General features: G+C 41.3%; 1 protein-coding gene across 1 annotated transcript; it reads left to right on the top strand.

Moving 5' to 3' along the window:
- The first annotated feature begins 9,435 nt into the window (after window positions 1-9,435).
- LOC110726021 lies at window positions 9,436-9,921 on the top strand. Its single transcript, XM_021905491.1, has one exon. It carries the CDS (start codon window positions 9,436-9,438, stop codon window positions 9,919-9,921), a length of 486 nt encoding a protein of 161 aa, XP_021761183.1.
- Window positions 9,922-12,912: the final 2,991 nt, after the last annotated feature.

Here is a 12,912-nt window from a genome sequence, read left to right as displayed (position 1 = left end):
GTGCGTGGGCTACTAGCACGCCTAGCTTGCGGCAGGTAGCTGCTGCACGCACCACGTGCACGCGGCTGCTAGCTGCTGCTGTGTGTGGCTGTTAGCACGGTGCGCTAGCATGCACCTAGCCAGCAATGCTAGGCTCGGCTTGGTGCGCTTGCTAGCCACCTATGCTTGGACATTTTTGCCTCTAGCATTCGGATGCACGGGGCATTCCGATGCCAGGGGTATTTTGGGAATATGGTCGATTTATTATTATTTTGCGTGTCTCGTCTTTTTATTATTTTTGACTCGACTTCCGACGATCGATTTCGACGCTCCAAGCTCGAATTACCGACGTCTAAATATTTAACACTCAGGCGACGAATTAATTTCTTCCGAATTAATTTGTCGAGTCGGTTCGTATATTTTGCTTGGGTGTGACCCGAAGGGTTCAGTGAAGATTAAGCTGTAATATTAATTATATTAATATTACTGATCGGAAGCGGCCTGCACCCAAGCATTCCGATCTCTTGAGCTTACTGAATATATTAGCTTTCTAATAATTCTGAACCCGCTATCAGAATAATACACTTGTTCGAAGGACATCATTCCTTTTAAACCCTAACTTGGTTTATAGGAGATAACCTTTGAATTCCTTTGATTTCAACTATTGTTTGTCCAATGCAATGTTTGAATCAATTCAGTGATCTATCAATTTGCATGATTATTGAGCTTGCATGTAGAACCTATATCCCTAGTGTTTAACATATTGATGAATTCATAGAATTGTCTTGATTCATGTTATCCTAGTTACAAAACTCAACCATTGATATTTTTCGATTTAGCTTAACATTAGACTATAGCATAGTTCCAATTCATTCCTTTGGGTTCGACCCTTGACTTACCGCGTACTTGTATAAGGATTGTTAAGTGTTTACAAATTTAGCTTGACAAAGGGAGAATTATATGATGACCTAGTTTTACCCCTTGTCAAAATGGCGCCGTTGCCAGGGAATAGTGTCTATGTTTGAGTGTTTTTGATTGCTTGAGTCTAGGTCTTTGTGTATACTTTTCTTTTATTTGATTTTTGTTTGTTTTGTGAAAAAAAAGTAGCATGTCTATCATTTCCTCAATTTGACAATGAGCCTTTTTGTGAATATTTCAATAGACTTAAGGGATTTTTAGACCATAATTGTTGTAATATTTGGGAGGCTTGTGAGATTTGTTATTTTGGTTTGAATGAGAAAACTATGGATGAAGTTGAATGCATGCATAATGGTGAATTTAGAGCATTGTTAATTGATGATTCTTGGGATTTTTATGTTTGGTTTGCTAGGGATGTCTATAAGGGTTAATAATGATTCTAATATTGATATGGAATGTGTTGATTCTTCTAATATTAGCATGAATCCCATGATTTGTCATATGATACCTTAAGTGAACCTAGAACACATGATTTCAACTTTATTTCTCTTTTTGTTCATGATGATGAAGTGCATGCTCAAGTTGATGCTAATTGTGTATTTCAATATTCTTCATTATTTACCATGCCTTCTTGTGATGTGCTTTGTTCCTTTAATGATAAATATAATGTGTTTGATTGTGCCCCCACTCCCCAATGTGATGTATATGCTCATGGTCTTAATGTTGATTCTTCCAATCTTGGTTTTACTTCTTCTTCTCTTGTTGAGCCTCAACCTTCTATATCTTTTAAAAAATCTAGTTGTTATATTTGATTCTCATATTAGGTGCATTGAGCTTGATAATGAGCTTGGGCCTAGTAAGGAGATGATTCTTAATTCTATGTGGGACCAATTAGAGATAATGAAAAAGATTGAGGAGCGTATTGAGGAGAAAAAGAGAAGAAAAGAAGAGTAAGAAAGCCAATTGTCATCCTTGATGCTTGTTTGTGAAAAATCCCAATTTAACGAGTGTGTTGAGGAAGATGATGATGATGATTTTGAGCAACAAAGAGAGTGTGAGGATCCCATTGGTGAGCATTTGAGTGATGGTAAAGGAGTTGAGAATGAACAGAGTGTTGATTTTGATAACCTCAACCCTACATCCCATCTTGATGAGTCTCTTATGCATGATTGTGATTCTTCTATCCATGAGTATTTAGACTCGATTGAGGTTGTGACCAATGTGTTCTTTGACTGTCAAATGAAAACCCATAGCCTTTTGAGTGAGTTGATTAAGAATGCTTCATGGGAGAGAGATGAATTTGAAATGAATTTTCATCCATTCATGCATGGATTTGAGGCTTTAGGCTTTAAGGATGTTGATGAAATTGTTGTTCATGGTTGTAGTGAAGGGGATTATGTAGTTCCTCTTGGATGTTGGATGTTTGAGGGAGATGATGACCATGAGTGTTCTTCTTTTGAGGATTCTATGATTAATTTTCATGCTCTTATTGGTGATTTGAGGCATGGTGGTGAGAAAGAGTTCATTTGTGAGACCATAGCCCCTATTCCTTCCTCTCATGTCCCTTTTTCAAGCAATTTCAACCACATCCCCTTAATTCCTATATCCATCCCTTCCTTTGTTGATGAGCCTATTGGGGAGCCCCTTGTATATGATGATTTTCATATCCCTCATTTGTCTTCTATTGAGGAAAGGGGTGATGTAGCCACCCAAAAATATTTTGAGGAGAGTTTGGCCTTCTTCTTCTTCTTCTTCTTTTTCATTTTCTTATTTTGTTGAATTTTCTTTTGATTCTTCTTCCTTTTCTTTGCATTTCTCTTATGAGTGGCATTTATGCCACTCTTTTATCCTTTTTCTCTAAGGATTCTCCCCTCATTTGCACTTGTTTAGCCCTTTTTCTAAGCATTTTTACTTAGTTTTGCTTCCTCTTTTCTTTTCTCCCTTATCTTCCCTTCTCTTAGTCTTCTCGCTTTGTTTTTATTTTGATTTCCAAGCTTTGATTTTGTAGGTATTATGTTCCGAAAGAAAGAGGATATCAAGAAGCCAAGCTAATTGTTGTGCGCGGGGTGCTGTGCGACTTCTGTGCGGGAGCGCATGTTAGGCTGTGCGAGCGCGCAGCCCTGTTAGAACCCGCACAACCAGACTGAAGAAACAGAGCCTAACTAGAGAGTTTACGCGAATTGCTGTGCGTCTTCTGTGCGGGCGCACACACCTGATGCGCGGGCGCGCTTATTTTCCCCGTACCCTCAAAGTTGCGGCCGCGAACTACGCTGAGAGGGCGCACACACCTACGGCGCGGGCACGCACGGCTGGGTTTCTGATTTTTTTGCACCTTGTTGTCCAAGTCTCTTTCTTTTGGGGGGAGCCACATATATATAGACGGGACTCTTTGTAATAGAAAACACTTAGTCCTAATTCCATAGAACATTAGCCTAATCGAGAGAGAGAAAATAGATTGTTATTCAAGCTTCCTTTATTGTATTCAACTTTGCTCAAGTTTTAATCTTCCATCAATCAAGCAAGTATCCAAGTTTTCATCTTTCTTTAATCCTTTCTTTAGTAATCTCTTCTCCTTTTCTTTAATATTATTTATTTATTTTATTGTTACTTATTTTTTCCAATCTTATTAGTTTATCTAGTTATTATTGATTTCATTGATTTCAATCACGTCTTGTTTTGAGTTTATTGAGTTTATTTCTAGTTTTGATATTATATTTAATCTCCCTTCTCCAGGCTAAACTTTTAGCTAGGGGAAGGGGTGGAAGATATGACTTGATATTGGATGAATGATGATGGTTGGATTGTTAGACATGATTTTTATTAGCTTGGGATTATTGTTGCACTCTATTTGATGTTTACTAGTTTAAATACATGAAAGTGATTTGAACTAGATTAGGATCACCTGTATTTTAATGATTTCATGAGAATGAGTTATTAAAGTGGAGTTTTTATGGAATGTGCTTCTTTATTCTCTTGATTTGGTTGTAACTAATAGGATGCATGAAATTGATCCTTATTAGTGTAGACCTCTTACATTGATTTGCCTAGACTATTGCATGAGAATGAATTGTTTAGGTAGAATCTTGTGTTCTTTGGCATATGTTTCATGATTATCACCATTATTCCCCTCTTTATAATCATATTGGATACCCCCGTACTCCTAGAGTCATTTTCTATTGGTTTTAATCATCATTTTCTTGCTTACTTGTAGTTTTAGTGTTCTACTCAACAAAACTAACAAAAACAATCCCTTTTTTACTCTTGCATTAGTGATATTTGTTGTTCAATTAGCGTGCTTCCCTAGTGGTTCGACCCTTTTCTTTCCACTAACTAGTTTAGTGTAAGTTTAGGTATTATAAATTTCTAATTTGGTTAGGGTTAGTGGTCCCAACGACCTACTTTTACCCGCGATCAAATTTTGGCGCCGTTGCCGGGGATGCGGCTTGTTTAGCGTCTATTATTGATTTTGTTAGAGTCATTTTTCTTTCTTTTCTTTTTGTTTTTTTTTGTTTTATCATCCTTGTCATTGCTAATTGTTTGCTTAGAGTTGGTGAATAGGTCTCAAGGAGCACCCTCACATCAAATTGACCACGAAATCAACCGAACCTTGAGACAAGTCCGTAGGCTTTATCAAGACAAGGGAAGAGGTTTTGGTGATATAGTTGATAGTGAGAGTGATACTTACTCTTCAAGTTCACCACGCGAATCAATGGTGGGACAAGAGAATGACGTCTTCTTTCGTGAGTTCGGAAATCCGGAGGATTTTGAGCTTACGGGAGGGATTTTGCTACCCGTCACGGAAACTAACTTCTCAATCCATCCACAATATACTCGAATGGTCCAATCGAAGCAATTTTCCGGAAGTGGAAGTGAGGACCCTATTGAACATTTGGACCGATTCCTTGAATTGTGCGCAATGATGAAAACCAATGAAGTGAGTCAAGACTATATTCGTATGCACCTTTTTCGGCAATCTCTCACCGGACGAGCAAAGAAATGGCTAAAGCAAGTAAAGCCTAACACTCTCACAACATGGAGGGAGGTGGTAAAGGCGTTGTTGAAGCGCTTTATCTCCGAAGAGAAGACCGCCAAAATGAGAAGAAAAATTGCATCATTTGAGCAAGAGGCCGATGAAAGTCTTGGTGCAAGCATGTCCCCACCATGAGTACAATCAAGGGTTGCTCATGCGGTTTTTCTACGACGGATTGGAGCCCATGTCAAGAGCCAATTTCGATGCGAGGGCGGGTGGTCAATTAATCAAGATCCCTCAAAATAAGTTGAAGCCACAATAGAAGAGGTAGCAAAGAACTACTCTTGGGGAGGCCGAAGAAGAAACGCTCCAAATAGAGGTGGTATTTACGAATTAGAGAAAGTTGATCAATTATAACATCAAATTGATTAACTAACAAAAGGTCTTTCCAAGTTGAATACGAGTGTGAATGCAAGTTCAAGTGGTGGAGCAAGCTCTTCTCAAGTTAACTCTTTCTCTTGTCAAAATTGTGGAGGAACGAACCATGATACATCCTGTTGTGGAGGCTTAAGCCCCGAACATGTAGCGGCATACAACACAAGGCAAGAGGGATTTAGAGGAGGCGGCAGTGGAGTAGCTTGGGGACAACCACCACCCGGGTTTGTACCTCAACCTCAACAATGGAACCAACAAGCTCAACCTTCCTTTAACTCCAACCCTCAATATCAAAATCCACCTCCATCTCAACCCCAAAACCCAAGAGGAAGCTATCCAAGGAACAACCAATACAACAATCAAACCCAAAAACCTCAAAGAAACCATCAAGAACAAGCACCTCAAGCGGAGCTAACTCAAACTCAACTCCTCCAAGCCATGCATGCACAAATGAAATCTTTTGGGCAACAAATGTAAGAGATAAGAGCTCACAACAAGATGGTTGATTCACAACTAGCTCAATTGGCCGAGAGAACTCCTTTCAATTCACCATCCACTCTACCCGGACAACCACAACCTAACCCATCTCACAATCCAAAACCCGATACATGCAAGGCAATCGCATTGAGGTCAGGAACTTCCTATGAAGGGCCAAATGAAGGGGATAGTGAGAAAAAGACGGGAGGAGAGGAGAGTGTGAATGAAAACAAGGGAGGTGAGAAAGAAAAAGGTGATGAGATAGAAGTAGGATCGGAGAAGAAGAAGCTTGACAATGAGAAGACAACTTCAATTCCTAGTGAGGCTAGGAATCTTGATGGACCGGTTCCTTTTCCCGGTCGGCTTGTGGAGAGGAAGTTGAATGACAAGTTCACAAAATTTCATAGTGTCATGAAGAATTTGCATATCAACCTCCCTTTTCTTGAAGTTGTGACACAAATGCCATCATATCCCAAGTTCCTCTAAGATATTCTCACCAACAAGAGGAAGCTCAATGATGAGCTTATCACCCTTCCACATCAAGTGAGTGCTCTTGTCCAACATAAGATGCCCAAGAAGGAAAAAGACCCGGGAAGTTTCACTTTTCCGGTGAAAATTGGGAACATGGAAGCTAGGGGCGCCTTAGCCAATCTTGGAGCAAGTGTTAGTTTAATCCCTCTATCCATTGCTCAAAAACTCAATATTGAGATGATCCCTACAAAGAAGACAATTCAATTGGCCGATCGATCAGTGAAATTACCTTGTGGAGAGCTTGAGGATGTTCCAATTCAAGTGGGACACATCTACGTGCCTTGTGACTTTTTAGTGATGGATATGGAGGAGGATGTTAACACTCCTTTGATTTTAGGACGTGAAGCTCTTAAAACTTTGGGGGCGGTCATTAATTGCAAGAACAACACCATCACATGTGAGGTGGCCGATGAAAAGATTGTCTTTGAGTTTTCTAAGTTGCTCAAGACCCCCATGGTTGAAAAATGCTATAGAGTTGATGTCGTGACTGAAGAGCTAGATCGCTTGGGGAGGGTCGTGATGAGTCCTCAAGATCCAATGATATAAGCCCTTACATGAAAAGAAGAGTTCCACTCTCAAGATGCTAAAGAATTTGTCATGGAAATGGAGGAATCCTCAAAGGAGGAAGTTGAACAACAAGTTGAGGTCGAGCTTGAGTCCAAGGAGGAGAAATTTGAGGAGAGTTCTAAGCCTCCTCCCAAGGTAGAACTCAAGCCCCTTCCCCCTTCTTTGAAATATGCTTATCTTGATAAGGAGGGAAAATACCCTATTATTGTCAATGCTACCCTGGATGGTCTTAATTTGGAAAAACCTCTTGATGTTTTGAGGAAATATAGGGATGTGATAGGGTATAGCATTGATGATATTAAAGGTATTAGCCCTTCTTTATGCATGTATCGTATTCATCTTGAAGATGATCATTCCACTTCCATTGAACCTCAAAGAAGGTTAAACCCCAACCTTCAAGAGGTTGTGAAGAAAGAAATTTTGAAACTACGTGAGGCGGGCATCATTTATGCTATCTCCGATAGCAAATGGGTTAGCCCGGTTCATGTAGTTCCAAAGAAGGGTGGGATGACCATAATCAAGGATGAAAAGGGAGAGGAAATCTCCACCCGGACGGTGACCGGGTGGAGAATGTGCATTGATTATAGGAGATTGAACAAAAACAACAAGAAAGATCATTTTACTCTCCCTTTCATGGACCAAATGCTTGAAAGGCTTTCTAACCATGCTTTGTTTTCTTTTTTGGATGGGTATTCCGGATTTTTCCAAATCCCTATCCATCCAAGTGATCAAGAGAAAACTACTTTCACATGTCCATATGGGAAATTTGCATACCGAAGAATGCCATTCGGATTATGCAATGCTAACTCTACTTTTCAAAGATGCATGACTTCCATTTTCTCTGAGATGCTTGAAAAATAAATTGAGGTTTTCATGGATGATTTTAGTGTTGGTGGACCGTATTTTGACACTTGTCTTTTTAACCTTGAAAAAGTTTTGAAAATGTGTTAAGAGACGAGTTTGGTTTTAAATTGGGAAAAGTGCCATTTTATGGTCGAGGAGGGCATTGTCCTCGGCCATAAGGTTTTAAAAAATGGCATTGAAGTAGATCCGGCCAAGGTTTTGATGATTGAAAAGTTGCCCCCTCGTACTTCCATCACGGGGGTACGGGCTTTTCTTGGGCATGCCGGTTTTTACCGGAGGTTTATCAAAGATTTTTCTTCAATCGCCAAACCCTTGACCGAATCGCTCAAAAAAGAGGTTGTTTTTTTACTTCAATGAGGCTTGCCTTGAGGCGTTTCGTAAGCTCAAGGAAGCTCTCATTTCTTCTCCCGTTGTGCAAGCTCCGGATTGGAGCTTGCCTTTTGAGCTAATGTGCGATGCTAGTGACTTTGCAGTAGGTGTCGTTCTTGGTCAAAAGAAACAAGGAAAATCATGTGTCATCTACTACGCAAGTCGGACTCTAGATGAGGCTCAAAGGAATTACACAACAACGGAGAAAGAGATGTTAGCAGTAGTTTTTGCATTCGATAAGTTTCGGTCCTATCTCATATGCTCAAAAGTTATCGTGTACATGGATCACATCGCGGTGCGGTATCTGATGACCAAGAAAAAAGAAAAGCCTCGCTTAATCCGTTGGGTTCTCTCTCTCCAAGACTTTCACATGGAAATGAGGGACAAGAAGGGAGCGGAGAACTATGTAGCGGATTATTTGTCTAGGCTACCATTTGAGAACAAGGAGGATGTACCGATTAATTATGAGATAGGATTCGAGGCTCTCATGGCTTTGGTGTCAACTTGTATCCCTTGGTACGCGGATATAGCCAACTATCTTGCGTGCGGAGTCGTTCCCCCGGAGCACTCTTTTCAACAAAAGAAGAAGTTTTTCAAGGAGGTGAGAAGATCCTTTTGGAATGACCCATACCTATTCAAGAAATGTGGAGATGGCCTTTAGCAGAAGTGCGTTCCAGATCATGAAATTCAAGGTGTTCTTGAGCATTGCCACTCACTACCATGTGGAGGACATGGTGGTGTTGACAAAATAGTGGCAAAAATCTCTCAATCCTTATTGTGGTGGCCGACAATGCATAGAGACGCCCACCAATTCGTTGCGCAATGTGATAGATGTCAAAGGAGCGGAGGCATTACCAAGAGGGACGAAATGCCCCAACAAAGTGTTTTAGAAGTTGAACCCTTCGATGTTTGGGGGGTGGATTTTATGGGGCCTTTCGTTTCTTCTTGTGGGAATCTATATATCTTGGTAGCGGTCGATTATGTGAAAAAATGGATTGAAGCCATACCCTCACCTACCAATGATCACAAGGTTGTGCTTAAGCTCCTAAAGAAAAATCATCTTTCCTAGGTTTGGAGTTCCGAGGGTGCTAATTAGTGATGGAGGCTCCCATTTCGCCAAAAAGAAATTTGAAGCTCTTCTCAAGAGATATGGCGTTCATCACAAGGTTGGATTACCTTACCACCCTCAAACTCAAAGACAAGTGTAGGTCTCGAATCGTGAAATAAAAAATTTTCTTCAAAGGATGGTGAACAAATCAAGGAAAGATTGGTCTCTCAAACTTGATGACACGCTATGGGCTCTTAGGACGGCGTACAAGACTCCAATGGGCAAGACCCCTTATAGGTTGGTCTATGGAAAGGCTTGTCACATGCCAGTTGAGTTAGAATACAAGGCTTGGTGGGCCATCAAAGAGCTCAATATGGATTTATCGTTGGCCGGTGAGAAGAGATTGCTCAAGCTCAATGAACTTGAAGAGCTTAGAGATGATGCTTATGAGAGCTCAAGGTTATATAAGGAGAAGACCAAAAAGTGGCATGACCAACATATTCGAAACAAGAACTTTAAGGTTGGAGACAAGGTTTTACTTTTCAACTCAAGGCTTCGTTTGTTTCCTAGTAAACTCAAATCAAAGTGGTCGGGTCCTTTTGTGATATCAAAGACTACTCCTTATGGCTCCTTTGAGTTAGATGCGGATGGTAACAAGTTTATGGTTAATGGTCATCGTTTAAAGCATTACTTTTGCAAGGAAGAAGTTGGTATCATCGAATGTATAATGCTTGACCCTTTGGATCCCAAGCCTCTGACTTGAAGAATTTTTCTCTTGGTCAGCTAGTGACCTCATAAAGAAGCGCTTCTTGGGAGGCAACCCGAGTTTCTAACTCCTTTCTATACTTTTTTTTTAGAATATTCCGATTTCACTTTCTCCTTTTTGAATTTGAATTTGAATTTGATTTTTCACCTTTTTGGTTGATAGGTGTTAGGATGATAAAGGAACAAGGATTTTCTTTTTCGAAGATGTGAGGATAAATCGAATTTTACTCTGCGCTACCTTGTGCGCGACATCTGTGCGGGCGCGCAGTGTGATCTGTACGGGCGCGCAGGCACTGTCGGAACCCGCACAGATTTATTCACAAATTAAAGCTTGAGGCAGAAAGTTTGCGCGACTTGATGTGCAACCTATGTGCGGGCGCGCATGGTTTGTGTGCGGGCGCGCGTTCACTGTCAAAACCCGCACAAATTTAATCAAAATTTGAGATTCAAGACAGAGAGTTTGCGCAACCTAGTGCGCCACTTCTGTGCGGGCGCGCAGCTCACCTTTGCGGGCGCGCAGAGCAGGAAAATCAGGTTTTAACCCTCTTCTTCCCGATTTCATTCTCATATTTTCAAAACCCAATTTTCATGCTCTCTTCTCTATCCTCACAAACCCAAACCCTAACCTTCAAATTTCACCCATTTCTCACAAATTCCATTGATTTTCTTTCAAATCCATCAAAAACTTTCACTCTACTCACAAATTCACCCACTTTCTCTCTCCAAAATACCCAAAAATCCCCCATTTTCATGGTTTGCAAGCTTCATTGAAGGTGGTGTTCTTGGAGGCTCTTAGTGGTGTTCAAGCTTCTACAAAGTGGTATAACTCTAAATTTTGCTATTTCTTAATTTTAGTTGTTTATACTATTGTTTGAGTTATGAAACATGAATTAGCTTGAGTGAATTGCATGAGATTTTGGTTTTCTTTGTGAAGGATTGTATTGGTTATTAGTGTGAAATTTAGTGATTTTGGGGACATTGTTGTTAATACTATTGTTTTGGAAGCCATTTTCATGAAAATAAGTTGAGAAATTTGGTGTTTGTATTGATGATAATGCAACTACTTTCATGAGAATTGCTTGCTATCATAATGTGTTTTGATTGACTGCTTTATTGTTGATTCTTGTTGTCTTGGGCACTATATTTGTGTGGTTAGTTGTTAGTACTAACCCTTTTTGCACATCGTTGAGACTTGGGTCGTTGTTGTTGTTGTTTTCCAATTGTTGGTTGAGTTCGAAGGTAGTTCTCCTTTTGGTTGGGTTATTTGTATTGCTTGAACATAATGAGCAAAAGAAAGAGCAGAAAGGAGCCCAGTTTAAGGGTTGAGGAACCGAGTACCCAACAAACTCAAGCTCAAGGACCTAATGTTCCCCCTAGATTGAGATTCTCGAACAAGGTCCATGCTACGTTCTTCAACGACCTTCACGGACGAAAGTTAAATCCCTCCAGGCACTATGATCAACGCTCCATGAGAGCTTTGGGGATTGACGACGATATAAGGTCGCTCCTTGATAACTTGGGGATGAGTGAGTTCATCAAACATCAATTCCGAACTTATAAGGAGCCCACCTTAGAATTCTTGGCCTCTTTTGAAAAAGAGCCTCTTGGGAACGACTTCAAAATTTCTTTCCAACTGTTCAACAACCAGCACACTATGACTCTTAGTGATCTTAATGTATTGTTGGATTTGAACCCTGAGGCAGACCTCCTTGCCCCTTCATTGAACCTGTTCCCTGATGCATTTAGATGGTGGCAAACGATTACCGACTTTGAAGAATTCTACACTAGGTATTCGGTGGCCAACCATATTATCCACCATGTGCTCCGTATTCTACACCGCATTCTGGGGTTTTCGATGTTTAGCAAGCAGGACTTGAGCAAGCTCTCGCATGAGGAGCTATTTACTTTGTGGGTTGCAACTAGGGAGGAATTGAAAGGGCGGCTCAATATAGGGTACTGGTTCGTCTTGTGCTGCAAGGCAATCAAGTCGGACCACAAGACAGGAGAAATTGCCCTCGGTGGGATGATTACAAGGATTGCCAAGAAGCTCAACTATGAACGCTTCTTCCCCTCGTGCACTCAAGTTGGGGCCGACAAAGATCTATTCATCAACATACAACAGATTAGAAGGTCGGGGTTCCTCCAACTAACTTCAGATGCCAACAATTTTCATGCCTGGATAGTTGACCGAGAGCACCATTGTATCTTGCCATACCCCAGCCGTACATCCCTGGAGCGGAACGCAATGAATGTATGGAAGATTCCGCGAGATAATGGTGTGCTACCCACTGCTCTGGGTGGCGTAAGGAATATGGAAGTCGGCCCACAACAGCAACAATAGCAACAGCAACAAAAGCAACAACAACAACAACAATAACAACAACAGCAGCAACACCACCACCAACAACAACAGCAACAACATCAGTAGCAACAACAACAATAACAACATCATCAGCAACAGGAGCATCATCAAGGCATGAGTAGCCTTGAACAACAAATGATGAGCATGCAACTTGGAATGCAGAGCATAATGGAGAACTAATAGGGTATGTTTATGCAAACCCAAGCCCTTTATGGTGCGGCCGTGGATAGGGGTAAGGTCACCCCCCCGGTAAACTACCCCTATTGGCCACCTGAACAAGGTCCGGTTCCAGGGTGGTAGGGATCATAACCTACTTGGCCCTATTGGCAAGGGCCCTCCTCCCACGGTGTTTCCCGGGTAGACTACCCGACGGAAACCGGGTACGATTATCGTGCCCCCGGGGGGAGCGATTTTTGGGGTGACCCCAACTATCCATATGTAGACCCTACCCACTCTTCCCCTCTTTAGCTTCCGGCCCCTTTCGACCCGTTGCCTCAATGGCAACAACACCTCTTCCGAGGTCACTATGGTTGGCCTCCAGGTTACTCCGGTGGTTGGGACCCACACGGCATCCCTCCGGACGGTTTCTCTTACGACACTAATGATGATGGAGATGATGACAAAGCA

This window comes from Chenopodium quinoa, unplaced genomic scaffold, assembly GCF_001683475.1.
Source record: "Chenopodium quinoa cultivar QQ74 unplaced genomic scaffold, ASM168347v1, whole genome shotgun sequence".
Classification (NCBI taxonomy): Eukaryota; Viridiplantae; Streptophyta; class Magnoliopsida; order Caryophyllales; family Amaranthaceae; genus Chenopodium; species Chenopodium quinoa.
Note: the sequence above shows the minus strand (reverse complement) of the source record. Positions and strands in the feature narration are given on the sequence as shown.